The sequence below is a fragment of the Bombina bombina genome, chromosome 3 (assembly GCF_027579735.1).
Source record: "Bombina bombina isolate aBomBom1 chromosome 3, aBomBom1.pri, whole genome shotgun sequence".
In the NCBI taxonomy this organism is placed as follows: domain Eukaryota; kingdom Metazoa; phylum Chordata; class Amphibia; order Anura; family Bombinatoridae; genus Bombina; species Bombina bombina.
Genome location: NC_069501.1, coordinates 467,478,876 through 467,499,145, shown reverse-complemented (window position 1 = coordinate 467,499,145; position 20,270 = coordinate 467,478,876). Strand labels below are relative to the sequence as shown.

Genomic DNA, 20,270 nt, shown 5'->3' with positions numbered 1-20,270 from the left:
TGTGAGGTTGGAGGGGTTTTATAGAGCTCTTGGGGTTTGGGACTCTTTGCCTCCTCCTAGTGGTAGAGAAGGGTAATTCCCATGAGTAATGGATCGTGGACTCTCACCACCTGTATGAAAGAAATCCCTGTCCCCTATCCCACAACACTCATACACTTCTAAAGCAATGATAACTTTTACATTATTTTACCTGAAAACTTGCTGTCACTCTCAATACAAAATGTCATTTCAAAAGGAAATAATTTTTTTTAGGACTTTTAAGAATCACAAAAAGAAAAGTTTTTATTTCACTTTTTCACTTGTTGATATTATATGGCCGGAATGATTTCTCACAATGAAAAATTAAAGATTGCAGAAAATGTCAAGGCTTCATAGGCACTTGATTTAAGTAAGCATACAAAAATAAAAGCTCCAAGAAAATAATGAAAATCCAGAATTGGAGTCCAGCACCACTTATAATAAAAAAAAATGAAAATTTTAAATTTCTATTAAATGGCTGCTCCTCAAAATGGAGTATCTACAATATCAACATGTTTTTCTCACAGGTGTGGTCTCACGTGTTTGTGTCATTTAAACTGTTTATTATGTCAAGGTGCAATGCGCCATTAGTCTCTTTGTCATAGCGGTCAATAAAGTTTTGAAGTTCATGAACACATTGACTCGCAATCTCTTGCAAGGTAGAACGTAGGGCACTTTTAATTGCAGTCTCAATAGATGGATCTTTTTTCAGCAGCGTGCTAGCCACAAGAGCATAAGTCTGGCAGTCCTGGGCGAATGCCTAGATGTTAAAGAAAAAAAATATTGTTATCTAAATATTTATTATATTTTGATATGAAACCAAAACAAAACAGGATTAAAACAGTAACATTTATTTATGAATTAAAAATAAATTGCAATTTCCCCCCCCTTAAAAAGTAGTGATGTACTAGACTTTAGGATGTGGTAGGTGAAATTACATTTTCATGATTAAGATACACAATTAAAAAAAAAATGCTTACCTGATAAATTAATTTCTTTCATTATAGCGAGATTCCGCAAATCATCACATGGGGGTATGTCCCCCTCCTAACCACTAGGAGAGATAAGGCACCCCAACACACCAGAACTTTAAATCCCTCCCACTTATTATGATCCTAAGTCATACATATAGCCGAGTTAAAGGGACATAATACTCATATGCTAAATCACTTGAAACTGATGCAGTATAACTGTAAAAAGCTGAAAGGAAAATATCACCTGAGCTTCTCCATGTAAAAAAGGAAGATATTTTACCTCACAATCTCCTCAGCTCACCAGAGTAAGTTCTGTGTAAAAAGTTATACTCAGCTGCTCCCAGCTGCAGGTAAACAAATTTAAAAAAATGAAGAAATGAACAGCAGCCAATCAGCATCAGCAGTGCTGAGGTCATGAACTCTTACTGTGATCTCATGAGATTTCACTTAACTCTCATGAGATTTCATAGTAAGCTTCTTTTACCTGATTGGTGAAATAATATGAGAGTGCACGATGCTAGTCCCTTCAGATGTCCCAGGACAAACACACTAAAATGCTGCTTAGAAATCCTTTACAATGGGAGGTGGCTACTGAGGAACTTTTGAGGTAAAATATCTTTCTTTTTTACATAGAGATGTTCAGGTGATATTTTCTAATCAGCTTTTTACAGCTATGCTGCATCACTTTCAAGTGTTTAAACATTTGGGTATTATGGCCCTTTAAAGAAAAGCAGGAAAGATACAGTGGGCCAAAGAAGTGCAAAAACAAGTACTGCTATCACCTGAACAAAAAGAAAGGATGGGGCTTGTGTACTCACCATCCTGAAAGAAATTAATTTATCAGGTAAGCATAAATTTGGTTTTCTTTCACCAGATGGGGAGAGTCAACAAGTCATCCCGTGTGGGAATCAATACCCAAGCCGTGGAGTCCATGAGACCACCATGAATAGGAGGACAAACCGTGAAGGCATTACGTTGCTATTGAGGCACTACAGCCCGCAGAACTTTCCTGCCAAAGGCAGCCTCAGAAGAAGCATACACATCAAAGTGATTCAACTTAGAAAAAATGTTTAGAGAAGATAAAGAAGCCAAATTTCGAAAGGCCCAAGAAGTAGTAACTGCTCTAGTGGAATGAGCAGTAATGTGTTTAGGGGGAGTTTTCCCAGCAACCAAATAAGCCTTTCAAATTAAACCTTTAAGCCAAGCTGTTAAAGTAACAGCCATAGCTTTATGAACTATGTGAGGCCCAGATAAATGAACAAAAAAAAAAAAAAAAAAAAAAAAGACAAAGAAAGTCTGAACTCTTTTGTAGCCTCTATATAATACAACATCCAAGTTGTGGAGAAGATGCTCTTTAGTATTTGTAGGAGCATGACAAAAAGAAAACCACAATTTCCTAATTGATGTTAACTGTAGATACTACCTTAGGAAGAAAAGTATTCCTAGTGAGAAGAACAGCCTTATCGTGATGAAAAATCAGAAAAGGAGGCTTGCATCTGTTGAGATTACTATCCACATAGGACAAAGAAAGGAGGCTCCCTGAAACATGGAGTGGTGAGTCTGTCACCAAGTTAAGGACAGTCTTGTGTGTCTAACAGAATCATCTGAGACAGATCCTTGTGGTCCCTTTTCCATTGATGCAGAATCTGCAATTGGAGAGCCCGAAAATGAAATCTGGCAAATGGAACTGTATCTGAGGCAATCATGAGACCCATAACTGACATGTAATAAGCAACGGAAGGGAGAGTATTCAGCTGCAGAAGGGCACAGGCGTGTTGCAGCTTCAGTCTGCATTGATTTGATCTGTCAGAGACAAATGCATGGTCATGGAATTGATTATGAACTCCAGAAAAGACACACAGGTCTGAGGAGTTAAGGAGCTTTATGGTTGTGACTATGAAACAACTAAAGAACCATCTGAGTGCGAGACACAGCCAGATAATAAAGGAGGAGTCTGAACCAGAATGCTGTCCAAGTAAGCAACTAAAGAAATTACGAGAGCTCAAACTACAGACAACAGCGTTCTCAGTAGTTTTGTAAATACTCTGGGAGCTGTAGCCAAACGAAAAGGGATAGCCACAAACTGATAATGCTTATCTAGAAAAGCAAATCTCAGAAACTTGACATGATCCCTCTGGATAAGGAAAGGCAAAATGAGCATCTTTTAAGTCTATGGTAGACATAAGCTGACTTTCCTGCACTAAAGGAAGTACATTGCAAATAGTCTCCATCTTGAAAGAAGGAACTTTCAGGAATTTGTTCAAAGTTTTGAGATCCATATCAGGCCAAAAAGTACTCTCTTTCTTTGGTACTACAAAGAGATTTGAATAAAACCCTCTGGGTTTATTTCTGTAGTTGGAACTGAAGACAGAAATAATCTTTCCAGAGGAGGCCTTGAACAAAAGCTTATTCGATACCCCTGGGAAATAATTTGCATTACCCAAGGATCTTAAAAAGGTCTCTCCCAAGCCTCTGAAAAGAGACTCAATCTGCCCTCCCACCAGAGCCTAGTCCAGTATAGGGGCCGTACCTTAATGCGGTCTTTGGGAGCTGGTGAAGACTTCTTAGACTGTGTTTTTGGACCAAGAACAGTTAAAGGGACAGTCTACACTAAAATTGTGGAGTAGCCAGAACTTTGGGCAGAGGGGAAATGGAAGTGTTAGATTGTTGAAAGATACAAAAATGCACTACAGAACTAAGCTTACACCCTTAGATTTCTTATCCTGGGGCAGAAAGACTTCTTAGACTGTGTTTTTGGACCAAGAACAGTTAAAGGGACAGTCTACACTAAAATTGTTATTGTTTAAAAAGATAGATAACGCCTTTAACTACCCATTCCCCAGCTTTGCACACTCAACATTGTTATATTAATATACTTTATAACATTTAAACCTCTAAATTTCTGCCTGTTTCTAAGCCATTACAGACAGCCTCTTATCAGATGCTTTTTTTATTTGCTTTTCACAACAGGAGACTACTAGTTCAATTGGGCCATATAGATTACATTGTGCTCACGCCCGTGAAGTTGTGCACAACACAGCACTAATTGGCTAAAATGCAAGTCAATAGATAATAAATAAAAAGTCATGTGATCAGGGGGCTGTCAGAAGATGCTTAGATACAAGGTAATCACAGAGGTAAAAAGTATATTAATATAATTGTGTTGGTTATGGAAAACTGGGGAAATGTGTAATAAAGGCATTATCTATATATTAATAACAATTCTATTGTAGACTGTCCCTTTAAGACTTTCAAGAGGATTTGGAGTAGCCAGAACTTTGGGCAGAGGGGAAATCGGAGTGTTAGATTGTTGAAAGATACAAAAATGCACTACAGAACTAAGCTTACCCTTAGATTTCTTATCATGGGGCAGAAACGTTCCCTTACCCCTGGTGACTGTGGGAACAATAGCATCTGGTCCAAGCTCAAACAGAGATATAAATGTGCTCTACCAGGAATGAACAACAGGCAAGCAAGCTAAAACCTCACTAATAGTAGAGTGAATATTATTCTTAAAGGGAAAGTCTAGTCAAAAATAAACTTTCATGATTCTGATAGAAAGTTGCTTAAAATTGCATGCGCTAATTTACTCCTATTATAAAATTTTCTTTGTTCTCTTGGTATCTTTTATTTTAAAAAGCTGGAAAGTAAGCTTAAGAGCTGGCCCATTTTTTGTTCAGCACCTGGGTAGCGCTTGCAAATTGGATGGCTACATTTAGACAACAATCAGAAAGTGATACCCAGGTGATGAACCAAAAAAATGGCCTGGCTGCTATGCTTACATTCCAGCTTTTTAAAATAAAGATACTACGTTTACGAAGAAAAATTGATAAGAGTAAATTAGAAAGTTGCTTAAAATTGCATGCTCTGTCTGAATCATGAAAGTTTAATTTTGAAAATTCTATCCCTTTAAGTTTTAGAGAAAGTCCAGATGATCTTTCCTGGGAGCAACACTGCTAGTATAGAGGTGTATAAATATATGTTCCCAGAATATATTCATACTAATAGCCGGTGGGCTATAAAGGTGCAGGAACTTACTGCTCAGCACCTTCTCCCAGTGTGCTTACCTGAGGGGCAGCAACTTGCTTCCAGTAGACAAGGCCTTTCTAGGCAGTGGAAGCACAACGCCAAAGAACTACAGTAAATCCGAGACAGCATCTCAAACCAGGGGGTTGGTGGGCAAGTCCACATTTCGCCTGGGAGGCCTGCAACATTTATGACTAAGAAAAAAGACCTCTCACTGCCTGGCTGATAACTCCTTGTCTGCCCCTCTAAACGACAGGTTACTGTGAGAAGTATTCAGGCCTCAGATCTGTTAGAGGATCCTCTTTTAAACAATGAGTAAATCTTGAACTCCACTTTCACCTCACTTCTCCTCATGGAGGCAAAAGAAAATCCCGGCAACAAAGCTAATGAGAAGCAATTTTTTGAAATAAAACTTTTTAAAGTGGTTTGCTTTGGATGAATAAAAAACAAAATGTATGCTTATCTGATAAATGTATTTCTTTTTTGACATGATGAGTCCACGGATCATCTTAATTACTAATGGGATATTCACCTCCTGGTCAGCAGGAGGCGGCAAAGAGCACCACAGCAAAGCTGTTAAATATCACCTCCCTTCACTCCCAACCCAGTCATTCGACCGAAGTAAAGGAGAGAAAGGAAGTAACAAGGTGCAGAGGTGTCTGAAGTTTATAAACCCAACAACCTGTCTCTTACAAAAAAACAGAGCGGGCCGAGGACTCAGTGTCAAAAAAGAAATAAATTTATCAGGTAAGCATAAATTTTGTTTTCTTTTTAATGACACTAGGAGTCCATGGATCATCTTAATTACTAATGGGAATCAATACCCAAGCTAGAGTACACAGATGATACGGTAGGGACAAGACAGGGCACCTAAATGGAAGGCACCACTGCTTGAAGAACCTTTCTCCCAAAAGTGGGTCAGCCGAATCAAAAGTGTCAAACTTGTAGAATTTAGAAAAAAAGTGTGAAGAGAGGAACAATTTGCAGCCTTGTAAATCTGTTCCACAGAAGCTTCATTCTTGAATGCCCATGAGGAAGCAACAGCCCTTGTGGAATCAGCCGTAGTAACTCTCTCTCTGGGGGCTGCTGTCCAGCAGTCTCATATGCAAAGCGAATAATACACTTCAGCCAAAAGGAAAGAAAAGTATCCGTAGCTTTCTGTCCCTTACGTTTTCCTGAGAAAACTACAAACAATGCAGAAGACTGACGAAAATCTTTAGTCGCCTGCAGATAAAAAAAAAAGGCACGAACCACATCAAATTATGCAGAAGTCGTTCCTTCTGAGAAGGAGGATTAAGACACAGAGAAGGAACAACAATCTCCTGATTAATATTCTGACCTGAAACTACCTTAGAAAGAAATCCTAATTTAGTACGCAAAACTACCTTATCAGAATGAAAAATAAGGTAAGGGGACTCACACTGCAAAGCCGAAAGCTCCGACACTCTGCGAGTAGAAGAAATAGTAACAAGAAACAAAATTTTCCAAGATAACTATTTGATATCTAAGAAATTCATAGGCTCAAACGGAGCCCCTTGAAGAACTTTAAGAACTAAATTCAAACTCCAAGGAGGAGTAACTGGTTTGAACACAGGTCTGATTCTTACAAAGGCCTGACAAAATGATTGTACGTCTGGAACATCTGCCAGACGTTTGTGTAACAAAATAGATAAGGCAGAGATTTGACCCTTTAGGGAACTTGTCGATAATCCTTTCTCCAAACCCTCTTGGAGAAAGGATAAAATTCTAGGAATCCTAACCCTACTCCATGAGTAGCCCTTGGATTCACACCAATAGAGATATTTACACCATATCTTATGGTAAATCTTTCTAGTTACAGGCTTACGAGCCTGAATCATGGTCTCAATGACCGATTCAGAAAAGACCCTCTTGGATAAAATTAAGTGTTCAATCTCCAAGCAGTCAGCTTCAAAAAAAGTTAGTTTTGGGTGAAGGAAGGGCCCTTGAATTAGAAGGTCCTTCCTCAACGGAAGTCTCCAAGGTGGCAGGGATGACATGTCCACCAGATCTGCATACCAAATCCTGCAAGGCCAAGCTGGTGCAATGAGGATCACTGATGCCCTCTCCTGCTTGATTCAAACAATGACCCGAGGAAGAAGAGCAAACTGAGGAAATAGGTATGCTAGACTGAAGGTCCAAGGAACCGCCAGAGCATCTATCATTTCCGCCTGGGGGTCCATGGACCTCGATCTGTATCTCCATATATCGGGAGCTTGGCATTCTGTCGAGATGCCATGAGATCTAATTCCGGATGACCCCACTTGAGAATCAGGCTGGAGAACACTTCCGGATGAAGTTCCCACTCCCCTGGATGAAAGGACTGCCTGCTCAGGAACTCCGCCTCCCAGTTGTCCACCCCTGGGATGTGGATCGCCGACAGGCAGCAAGAATGGGCCTCCACCCACTGAATTATTTGGTTACCTCTGTCATCGCTAAGGAACTTCTTGTTCCTCTCTGATGATTGATGTAAGCCACTGAAGTTATGTTGTCCAACTGGAACCTGATAAACTGGACCGAGGCTAACTGGGGCTAGGCCAGAAGAGCAATGAAGATCGCTCCCAGCTCCAGAAAGTTTATAGGAACAACAGACTCTGAGTCCAAACTCCCTGAGCCTTTAGAGAGCCCCAGACTGCTCCCCACCCTAAAAGGCTGGTGTCTGTTGTCACAATCACCCAAGACAATCTGCGAAAGCAGGTTCCCTGGGAGAGATGATCCAGAGACAACCACCATTGAAGAGAATCTCGTCTCCTGCTCCAGTAGAATCAGAGGAGACAAATCCGCATAATCCTCTGTTCCATTGTGTTATGGTATAACCCAGATATCGAGGGTTAATACCAGATGAAAGATGCCCTGAATACGGGAACAGCAACACATGAACCCAGTTAATTCCCCGAATGGGGAAAATACACGCAATCCTTCTCTCCTGGAACAGGCAAAAGATTAATTCAAAGTAGCAATTCCCCCCCCAAACACGAGACCAAGCTCCGTCTTGAGGGTAAAACAGGAATCTCTTTTATTGAGGGCTACATGCCCGGTATTTATGCAGGTCTCCCACCTGGTGGACACTCCCCTAGGGGACCAGATGGGAGATTGGGACAAGTATAGTAAATTAGCCAATCATAGTGACTCAGGCATAAACACTCCCCTTGGTACCAGTAAACCCCTCCTCTCTATCCTGGAGATAATTGGGAAGAAATCCAACTACCTCCATGGATAGGGGAAAGACGCCCTTTTACAGGATACAATAAAAATACATTACGTAAACAAATAAACAATCAAACACAAGAAAACAATGGATTCCTTTCTGGCACCTAGCAGTCTGGACTGATTAAACAAGGTGAAAGCGTATCACTTAAACCTAATTACAGTAAACAATAGCTGATGCCAGGAAACCTGTCTCCGAAAATACAGTTTCTCAAAACTGAACAAGGAGAGAGTTAACCCCTTTAGTACTGTTGGATTCACACCCTGTACCTATAATGGGCACAGGGTGACTTAAACATAATGCCCGAATCCATAATCCGTAGGGAGGTTGACAGTTTCAACGGTGTTCGAGAAATTAAAAAAAACAAATACGAACGGGGAAGTACGGACAGGAAATCATACAAATCCACACAAATTAACCAGGAGAGCCACATAGTTCCAGGACAGAGAGGTCTGTCACATTACTGAAGGGCGCTCAGATCACATACATACAGTTCAATTGCCATGGAGCCAAAGTCTTTCACATAGTCTTTTGTTATACAAATGGGTTCCATGGCATAGCTATCTGGGGTATCACTGTTCAAATAGGGCAAGTACCGAATGACCCGGCTTTCGTGTCTTTGCAGGGGAAAATCAAGCGTTTCAACATGGGGCCATAGTCTAAAGGCAGCAGGCGGGCAACCAGGCTCCTCCAATGCACAGTGGCGAGATTGGTCTCGTCACATCGCCTGAGCATGCTTAACTGCAGAGGTCTGAGATGGAACCGAGCAAACGGGATGATGTCCATTGCCGTCACCATCAGCCCGATTACCTCCATGCACTGAGCCACTGATGGCCGAGGAGTGGACTGAAGGACTAGACAAGTGTTGATAATCTTTGATTTCCTGACTTCTGTCAGAAAAATCTTCATTGATATGGAATCTATTATGGTTCCCAAAAAAGTTACCCTTATATTTGGGACTAAGGAACTCTTTTCCAAATTTACCTTCCACCCGTGAGATTGCAGGAAGGAGAACACCATATCCATGTAGGATCTCGCCTGGACTAGGATGTCGTCCAGATAGGGCGCCACTGCAATGCCCCGTAACCGAAGCACCGCCAACATGGATCCCAGAACCTTTGTAAAGATTCTGGGAGCAGTGGCTAGACCAAAAGGAAGAGCCACGAACTGGAAGTGTATGTCCAGAAAGGCACATCTTAGGAACTTGTGATGATTCCTGTGAATGGGAACATGTAGGTACGCGTCCTTTAAATCCACTGTTGTCATAAATTGACCTTCTTAAATCAACGGAAGAATGGAACTAATAGTTTACATCTTGAAGGACGGTACTCTGAGAAATTTGTTTAGACTCGAGATCTAAAATCGGTCTGAAGGTTACCTCTTTTTTGGGAACCACGAACAGATTGGAATAAAAACCCTGACCTTGTTCCTGTATTGGAACAGGGACAATCACTCCCAGGTCGGAGAGGTCTCCTACGCAGTATAAGAACGCCTCTCTTTTTGTCTGGTCTGCAGATAATCTTGAAAGCAGAAACCTGCCTCTGGGAGGAAAACTTTTGAACTCCAATTTGTATCCCTGGGACACAATTTCTATTGTCCAGGGATCCTGAACATCTCGAACCCAAGCCTGAGCGAAGAAGGAAAGTCTGCACTCTACAAGATCCGGTCCCGGATCGGGGGCATGACCTTCATGCTGTCTTTGATTCAACGGCAGGCTTCTTGGAATGTTTTCCATTATTTCAAGACTGATTGGGTCTCCATGCAGGTTTGGACTGTTCCTGCTTGGAGGCGGAAGAGGAAGAATTTCCCTTGAAATTTCGGGATATCAAGATAATTTCCTTCAGGTCCAGGTCCAAACAAGGTCTTCCTTTTGTAAGGAATAGCTAGAAGCTTAGACTTAGAGGACACATTCACAGACCAAGGTTTTAACCATAAGGCTCTGCGAGCTAGAATAGAGAAACCCGAAATCTTTACTCCCAGTTTGATAACTTGAAGGGAAGCATCCGTAATAAAGGAATTAACTAGTTTAAGAGCTTTTATCCTATCTTGGATTTCATCCAAAGAAGTTTCTGTCCTGATAGCATCAGACAGCTTATCGAACCAATATGCCGCCACACTAGTGACGGTAGCAATGCACACAGCTGGCTGCCATTGCAGGCCCTGGTGTACATACATCTTTTTGAGAAAACCCTCTAATTTCTTGTCCATGGGATCTTTGAAAGCACAACTATCCTCTACGGGAATAGAAGTTCTTTTAGCTAAGGTGGAAATGGCACCTTCCACCTTGGGCACCGTTTGCCAAGTCTCCTTGATAGAGTCGGCTAAGGGAAACATCTTTTTAAAAATAGGAGATGGAGAAAAAGGAATACACGGTCTCTCCCACTCCTAAGTAATGATCTCAGAAGCTCTGTCTGGGACTGGAAAGACATCTGTCGAGGAAGGAACCTCAAAATATTTGTTCAGTTTACTGGACTTTTTTAGGAATAACGACCACTGAGGAGTCGCCGTCGTCCAAAGTAGCTATAACCTCCTTAAGTAACAGACGGAGATGTTCTAGCTTAAACCTGAAAGATACTACTTCAGTATCAGCAGAAGGAATTATACTATCTGAACCTGAAATTTCCCCTTCAGATGCTACTACGGTATCCTCCTCCTCAGGCTTCTGGGAGGGGACCTCTGAAATAGCAACAACAGCGTCAGAGACCTCGCTTGCTGAATGTCTGATTTTCCTCTTACGCTTTCCCTGTAACATAGGAAAAGCAGACAGAGCATCTGAAATTGTAGAAGACTTGAGAGAAGCGATGTCCCTCAGAGTAACTCCAGTTGGAGTTAGAGCGGAAGCGCAGGGCACTGCATGTGAGGGCGGTAAAATTTGGGACACGTGAGGAGAAAGTTGCGGCATATATTGAACCTCGTCATTAGACTCCTGGACAACATCCGCTTTAGGACAAGTTGGCTCAGAAAAAATTATTTCCCTATAATTTAGCGTCCTCGTAATGCATGAGGAACAGAAAGGGATTGGTGGTTCCACATTGGCATCAAAACACAAGGAGCAAGTGGCCTCTTGTAAGGGCTCTTGGTCCATGCTGTTCACAATAGTTCTAAGTAATAAATAGAAACTGTAATCTTTAATAAAAAAAAAAAAATTTAAGAAAAAAACGTTACTGTCTTTTTAAAATTTAAACATGTAACTATTTTACGGAGTCTGACAAATTATACATACGCAATTTTTAAGACTCATCTAGACAGCTCTACACCTCAGCAAATTTGCTGAGGTGCCTACCTGCCACGCTGAACCAGGGCTATTCTGCCTTTATTCAGCAGACGATCCGGAACGCAGCAGGAGAAGGAAACAAGCGTTCCTCCGGTCCTAGCAAAGCCTGTCTATGCGCTAACACTGTTCCTGTAGGCAGATTGCGCAGATGGCTATTCCGTGTGACACTCAATACAGGCACAGAGAAAGTGGCGCGCAACACTAAGATCCGCCAAAACTGAACCATCTCCCGGTCTGTATATTTCTAAGTTAAAACCGCCGGGAGATACCCTCAGAGACTTAAAATAACATTGTCTCCTGTCCAGCCCCAGTGCCTGCATAAAAATGGCTGCCAATAGTCCTCTCCATCTACGAAAGAGCCCCTATTTAATCTTAGCCCTTGTTAGGCGTGTCATTGCCAGCAATGTAGTGCTCACTTTCTTCTAAGTGTTTTTTTGGCCCCCAGAAACATTAAAGTTAGCACTTGCCTTGAACTTCTGCCTGATAGCAAGGCAGCTCACAGGCTTGAGAGGTCCTCTCCCTCACATCGACCTGTGGAAAAATAAAAATCTGAGTAATTTTTACCTCAGACAATAGGATATAGGGCAGCATGAAATACATGGGAGGCGCAGTGAAAATTATGTCCCACAAGTTCCCATTGCTCTAAAGCCACCACTGCTCTACTGAAGAGACTGATATGGACTACGGCTACACCCTAGGACAAAGCAGCACAATCTTGTACCACTTTAAAAATAATAAACTCTTGATTGAAGAATCATAACTAACTCTTCACTTTACCACTTCCTATCACTAACGTAGGCAAAGAGAATGACTGGGTTGAGAGTGAAGGGAGGTGATATTTAACAGCTTTGCTGTGGTGCTCTTTGCCGCTTCCTGCTGACCAGGAGGTGAATATCCCATTAGTAATTAAGATGATCTGTGGACTCATCGTGTCATTAAAAAGAAAGCTGTGTTTTATTTGAGTCTGGTGCTTCTCATGACCTTTGCTGCCTGCACTAGAGGGATGGGGTGAGTACAGACCTTACTGGTTTCCACGGCTTTGGAAGATGACGTTAGTAACCACTGTGTGCTGAAGGCAGGTGGATCAGAAGAGTGAATTTGGCGTTCACAGGAGCTGCACTTTGTGAGTTGATCGTTTATGTGATCCCTGCAGAGTTATCTGGGTAAGGAGCTCTGAGTATGTAGAATTCTGGGCGGACTATGCTCCGATTGTTGCCCAGGAACCCGAGATACAGCATAGCCAAACAACAGACACCATTTGGTAAGTGGCTGCCTGTCAGCACCTCTACAGTTTACAATGTATATGATTCACAAGCTTATGACTGCCTTAATTCCTTTGGCCAATCAAAAAGGATTGAGGTCCCCTAATTTGACTAGAGCATTACATTTGAACTGAAAGTTTTTGCAGGTGCCCAGATAAAAAAAAGTGTTGTATATAAAGGCAAAAAAAAAAATACTGAGCATCATGGGAAGTGGGAGGGATTTAAAGCTCTGGTGTGTTTGGTGTCTTTTGCCTCCTCCTAGTGGTCAGGAGGGGAGCATCCCAACACGTGATGACTTGTGGACTCTCCCCATCTGATGAAAGAAAAAGACTTGCCAATTTACTTCTGCTATCAAATTCACCTTTTTTTCCTAATCGTCTGGGTTAAAATATCCATGCGGTCATACTGAAGTAGTCTCAGGGGCATGCACGTGTCATGAGCACCATGTGCCTGTAGCAGAGTGTGTAGGAATATCATACAAGTAACCTGTAGAGGGGAGCTCCAGCAAGCAGTGATGAGTAACAGCAGAAAACACCCACAGCTCTGCCTTCACTTACTTATTGATGTAGTCCTTAGTGTGTGTTGAGAAATTCTTTATTAAAGGGCCAGTAAACCTAGCAAATAATGTTATATAATTCTGCACATAGTGCCGAATTATATAACATTAGCTTAGCGCCAGGCTTCTAAAGCAAATAGATAGATATTTAGCAAAGAAAACAGAACGCTGCTCCTGGCTCTACTGAGTGGGTCTGTATTCTTCTGCTAAGCGCATCACGAGCACGATGTCTGTTCACAGCGTGCCCAATCGCGCTATTAAAATCAATGTAGCTCGCTCCCGCTCTGGTCTAGTAGCAGGGGCGTGCTACATTGATTTTAATAGTGCGATCGGGCCAGCTGTGATTAGACAGCGTGCCCAGATGCGCTTAGCAGAAGAAAACAGACCCATTCAGTAGAGCCAGGAGCGGCGTTCTGTTTTCTTTGCTAAATATCTATCTAACAATTTGCTTTAGAAGCCTGGCGCTAAGCTAATGTTATATAATTCGGCACTATGTGCAGAATTATATAACATTATTTGCTAGGTTTACTGGCCCTTTAAACAGGGCCTAAACTGCACTCAGGTTTCTGCTACAGGTTCATGTCCCTGAAATTATCTCAGTATGGATTGCTCTGAAATATCTCAGACTTGCAAATTATGCTTAAAAAAAAAAAAAAAACAACTGAACTTTCTGCATCACATCTCTTAACTATGAATACATAATCTTCATAGTGGTAATTATAGTGGACATGAAACCCAAAATTATACTTCATGAATCTCATGTTATTCTTTGTTGAAGAGATATCTAAATAGGCAGAGTGCACGTCTGAAGCACTATATGGCAGTTCTCCCAAGTTGTGTTTTATGTCCCTATAAAATCACATGCTCTAGTTTAAGAATGTAATTATTACACTAGTGACGTTGTAATACTGTGTGGTTAATCCCCCACAAAGGGGTTAATCACATAGTTAAAATCCTGCTTGAGAAAGGTGGAGCGCTACTTGTACAGACTGGAAACTGCTGCTGATCGAATCAGCAGCGATATTCGCACAGCTGAGTAGGGCCACTATCGCTGCTCATTGGATCAGCAGCAGTTTCCACTTGAGACCTGCAGTGCTTCAGATAGAGAATGCAATTTTACTTTTACTTTAACCCCTTAACGACTGAGGACGTGCAGGGTACGTCCTCAGAAAAAAGGCAGTTAATGCCTGAGAACATACCCTGCACGTCCTCAGTGTGGAAAGCAGCTGGAAGCGATCCTGCTCGCTTCCAGCTGCTTTCCGGTTATTGCAGTGATGCCTCGATATGGAGGCATCCTGCAATAACCTTTTTAAGCCATCCGGTGCAGAGAGAGCCACTCTGTGGCCCTCTCTGCACCGGAGATCGGTGGCTGGGAGCCGGACCGGGAGGCGGGTGGCGGCCATCGATGGCCCTGCTGATGTGGAGGGGGGCGGGATCGTGGGCGGGGGTGACCGGGGGCGCGCACGGACGCGCGCGCGTGCACGGGAGGGCGGGCGCGTGCACGGGGAGGGAGCGGGTGGGAACCGCTACACTACAGAAAATCTTTAATAAAAAATGTTAAAAAACGTCTTAGAAGTAAAAAAAAAAAATGATAAGCAAGGTGGTGGGGGTTTGTCTGTGTGGGGGGGGGAAGCTACACTACAGAAAAAAAAAACAAAAAAATAAAAAAAAGCACTTTTTTTTTGCCAACTGGGTACTGGCAGACAGCTGCCAGTACCCAAGATGGCCCCCAATAAGGCAGAGGGGAGGGTTAGAGAGCGGTTTTGGGGGGGATCAGGGAGGTTGGGGGCTAAGGGGGGGATCCTACACTGTAGCATATGTAAATATGCTAAAAAAAATTTTTAGAAAAAAAACCTTTTATTTTAGTACTGGCAGACTTTCTGCCAGTACTTAAGATGGCGGGGACAATTGTGGGGTGGGGGAGGGAAGGGAGCTGTTTGGGAGGGATCAGGGGGTGGGATGTGTCAGGTGGGAGGCTGATCTCTACACTAAAGCTAAAATTAACCCTGCAAACTCTCTAATTAACCCCTTCACTGCTAGCCATAATATACGTGTGAGGCGCAGCAGGATTTAGCAGCCTTCTAATTACCAGAAAGCAACGCCAAAGTCATATATGTCTGCTATTTCTGAACAAAGGGGATCCCAAACAAACATTTACAACCATTTGTGCCATAATTGCACAAGCTGTTTGTAAATGATTTCAGTGAGAAACCTAAAATTGTGAAAAATTTAACGTTTTTTTTAATTTGATCGCATTTGGCGGTGAAATGGTGGCATGAAATATACCAAAATGTGCCTAGATCAATACTTGGGGTTGTCTACTACACTACACTAAAGCTAAAATTAACCCTACAAGCTCCCTAAAAACTCCCTAATTAACCCCTTAACTGATGGGCATAATACACTTGTGGTGCGCAGTGGCATTTAGCGGCCTTCTAATTACCAAAAAGCAACGCCAAAGCCATATATGTCTGCTATTTCTGAACAAAGGGGATCCCAGAGAAGAATTTACAACCATTTATGTCATAATTGCATAAGTTGTTTGTAAATAATTTCAGTGAGAAACCGAAAGTTTGTGAAAATATTTGTGAAAAAGTGAACGATTTTTTGTATTTGATCGCATTTGGCGTTGAAATGGTGGTATGAAATATACCAAAATTGGCCTAGATCAATACTTTGGGATGTCTACTAAAAAAAAATATATACATGTCAAGTTATATTCAGGGTTTCCTGAAAGATATTAGTGTTCTAATGTAACTAGCGCTAATTTTGGAAAAAAATGGTTTGGAAATAGCAAGTGCTACTTGTATTTATTGCCCTATAACTTGCAAAAAAAGCAAAGAACATGTAAACATTGGGTATTTCTAAACTCAGGACAAAATTTAGAAACTATTTAGCATGGGTGTTTTTTGGGGGTTGTAGATATGTAACAGATTTTGGGGGTCAAAGTTAGAAAAAGTGAGTTTTTTTCCATTTTTACTCATATTTTATAATTTTTTTATAGTAAATTATAAGATATGATGAAAATAATGGTATCTTTAGAAAGTCCATTTAAATGCGAGAAAAACGGTATATAATATGTGTGGGTACAGTAAATGAGTAAGAAGAAAATTACAGCTAAACACAAACACCGCAAAAATGTAAAAATAGCCTTGGTCCCAAACGGACAGAAAATGGAAAAGTGCTGTGGTCATTAAGGGGTTAACTGTCCCTTTAACAAAAACAAACAAACCTAAGTAACAAAATACTGATCAGAGTTTCCTAAAGTTCATTATTAAATCTGATTAATGTTATATACTCACCAGCTCAATCTCTTCCTTCCTGGCCACAATAAAAGCTGTGCGCAGGGCTCGGGCAGTGTCAGAAAGTGTTGATACAGGGGACGTACTTGCAGGCTTCGGCTCACTGTTGCAGGGAGTCTGTGGTGACACAGTTGATACATCTGTCCATCCATCCTACACAGGAAAAGAGAGAGCTTGTTAAAGGACCAGTTAACACAGTAGATTTGCATAATTAACAAATGCAAGATAACAAGACAATGCAATAGTACTTAGTCTGAACTTCAAATGAGCAGTAGATTTTTTTTCTGACAATTGTAAAAGTTATGTCTATTTCCACTCCACCTGTACCATGTGACAGCCATCAGCCAATCACAAATGCATACACGTACCATGTGGCAGCCATCAGCCAATCACAAATGCAAATACGTATATGCTGTGAATTCTTGCACATGCTCAGTAGGAGCTGGTGACTCAAAAAGTTTAAATCTAAAAAGACTGTGCACATTTCGTTAATGGAAATAAATTGGAAAGTTGTTTAAAATTACATGCTCTATCTGAATAATGAAAGTATAATTTTGACTTGAGTGTCCCTTTAAGTACAACAAAAGCACCTTAATGTGGAATTTTAGTTTAATAGTATATAAAAAACGAAATATGCAATGCATGTTCATCATTTAGTTTGCCAGCTTTTCATAGATTTTACCTAATAAAATTATAGTTCTTCAACTGCTTCCAGAAACTAGAGTACATCCGGCAGTATTCAGAACCTTTACAGCTACATACCAAAATGGCAGCCTCTTGATCATTGGATAAACACATTTATAAAGCTAAACACACTTGAGAGGATTTTCTAGGGTAATATCCATGAAATGCTTTGAAAGGGTATAACTGTGTAGATTGTAGTACATGCTTATAAAATATCTTACTCACTGTGCATATACAGAGCTGAAGAGGGACATATAAAGCCAGTCATAAATAAACTTTCATAATTTGGATAGAGAAAAAAAACACAACTTACTTCCATAATCAATTGTTTTTATACACACACTTTGAGGCACTAGCCCCTACTGAGCATGTGAAAGAGTTTAGTGAGCAAACTTGAATGAGACTGGCTGATGGCTATCACATGATACAAGAGGCAAGGACATGGAAGGACATTTTGAAACTTGTCAGAAAAATGTACTACTCATTGAAATTGAAGTGTCCTTTTATTATTTTTGTGCCGATTACCCTTTACCCAATGGACATATCTATACTGTTCACATAGAAAGAAACGAAATGTATGCTTACCTGATAAATATATTTCTTTCTTGACACAGTGAGTCCACGGATCATCTCATTACAATTGGGAATATCACTCCTGCCCAGCAGGAGGTGGCAAAGAGCACCACAGCAAAGCTGTTAAATATCACCTCCCTTCCCCTCCAATCCCAGTCATTCGACCGAAGCAAAGGAGAGAAAGGAAGCAACAAGGTGCAGAGGTGTCTGAAGTTTATAACAAAACCTGTCTTTAAAGGGACACTGAACCCAATTTTTTTCTTTTGTGATTCAGATAGATCATGCAATTTTAAGCAACGTTCTAATTTACGCCTATTATCAAATTTTCTTCATTCTCTTGGAATCTTTATTTGAAATGTAAGAATGTAAGTTTAAATGCCGGCCCATTTTTGGTGAATAACCTGGGTTGTTCTTGCCGATTGGTGGATAAATTCACCCACCAATAATCAAGTGCTGTCCAAGGTACTGAATCAATAAAATAGCTTACATGCCTTCTTTTTCAAATAAAGATAGCAAGAGAATGAAGAAAAATTGATAATAGGAGTAAATTAGAAAGTTGCTAAAAATGGCACTCTCTATCTGAATCACGAAATAAAAAAATTCTGAGAACAGGGTGATTGTATTGAGTGAGCTCATCCATACATGGTAAGGCACCCGCAGATTTCAAATACACAAACCGGGTAAGTGATTACCTTAGACACCGTGGTGTACATTATTACCCAGGAGGATTCTACATCATTTATCTATTTCACTATCAAATAGACTTTTCAAACAAGTCTATCCTACGAACTGCCATAGCTGTCTTTTATTACTATCAAAGATCGGACTGTATTTGCAAAAGGTTTATAAAACATTGTATACAAAAGGTATGACTTTTAAATTTAATTATCGACTCAGTCTGCAATTTAACTATAACAGCTGCTACAATTTTGGCTGATACACTAACTTTTTAGTATTTTTACCATACTTTTTATATTTTTGCTTATTTTTTATCAAATTTTTTTATCCCATTTTTTCCTCACCCTGTAAATAACTACAAGTATGAGTTATTGTATTTATTAGTTAAGTTTTTAAAGTATTTATCATAACACTGGTGTATATATATATATATATATATATATATATATATATATATATATATATATATATATATATATATATATATATATATATATATATATATATATATATATATATATATATATATATATATAGGCTTCTACCTATGTCTTTTTTAATATTACAATAAATTTATCTTTTCTCAATCCTACTGTACATATTGTTCTTATGAATGGTTTCATTGTTACCATTAGCACAACGTCACTTTGAGCATATAGATATTGTTTGCTTCTTTGCGCCATTAACCCCCAACTGTTGTTGTTAAATTTGTATCCATCATTAACATACACTAACATTATACACTTAATTTGCATTCTACTTGCGACAGATTGCCGTAAGGAAGAGGAAACAGCCCTCGTAGAATGAGCCGTAACTCTCTCAGGAGGCTGCTGCCCAGCAGTCTCATAGGCAAAGCGAAAGATACTCTTCAGCCACAAAGAAAGAGAAGTAGCAGTAGCTTTCTGCCCCTTACGTTTCCAGAGAAGCCCACAAACAGAGCAGAAGACTGATGAAAGTCCTTAGTCGCCTGTAAATAGAATTTCAATGCACACACTACATAAAGATTGTGCAGCAGACGTTCCTTCTGAGAAGGTGGTTTAGGAGACAAGAAAGGAACAACAATCTCCTGATTAATGTTCCGATCTGAAACCACCTTAGGGAGAAATCCTAACTTAGTACGCAACACTACCTTATCCGGATGAAAAATAAGGTAAGGGGATTCATACTGTAATGCCGAGAGTTCTGAAACTCTACGAGCAGATGAAATAGCAACAAGAAACAGAATTTTCCAAGATAACAACTTAATATCTAAGGAATGCATAGGCTCAAACGGAGCCTGTTGAAGAACTTTAAGAACTAGGTTAAGACTCCAGGGAGGAGTAACCGGCTTAAACACAGGCCTGATTCTGACCAAAGCCTGAGAGAACAATTGCACGTCTGGGACATATGCCAGACGTTTATGTAATAAAATTGACAAGGCAGATATTTGACCCTTTAGGGAACTTACTTGCCGGTAAACCCTTCTCCAAACCTTTTTGGAGAAAGGACAGAATTCTAGGAATCCTAACTACTCCAAGAGTAGCCTTTAGATTCACACCAATACAGATATTTATGCCATATCTTATGGTAAATCTTTCTAGTCACAGGCTTACGAGCCTGAATCATAGTCTCAATAAGCAATTCGGAAAATCCACACTTAGATAAAATTAAGCGTTCTATCTCCAAGCAGTCAGCTTCAGAGAAATTAGATTTGGATG

General features: G+C 40.5%; 1 protein-coding gene across 10 annotated transcripts in view; it reads right to left on the bottom strand.

The window, feature by feature from the left end:
• Positions 1-255: 255 nt before the first annotated feature.
• The window catches only part of LOC128653444 (periphilin-1), a 168,240-nt gene continuing 148,225 nt past the window's right edge, over positions 256-20,270 (bottom strand). For all 10 annotated transcript variants that reach the window (XM_053706736.1, XM_053706737.1, XM_053706738.1 and 7 more), the window contains 2 exons: positions 16,639-16,791; positions 256-778 (listed from right to left, as the gene is read on the bottom strand). In XM_053706736.1, the coding sequence (XP_053562711.1) occupies positions 554-778; positions 16,639-16,791 (378 nt within the window). In that variant the 3' untranslated portion in view covers positions 256-553. The remainder of the gene's footprint in view (positions 779-16,638; positions 16,792-20,270) is intronic.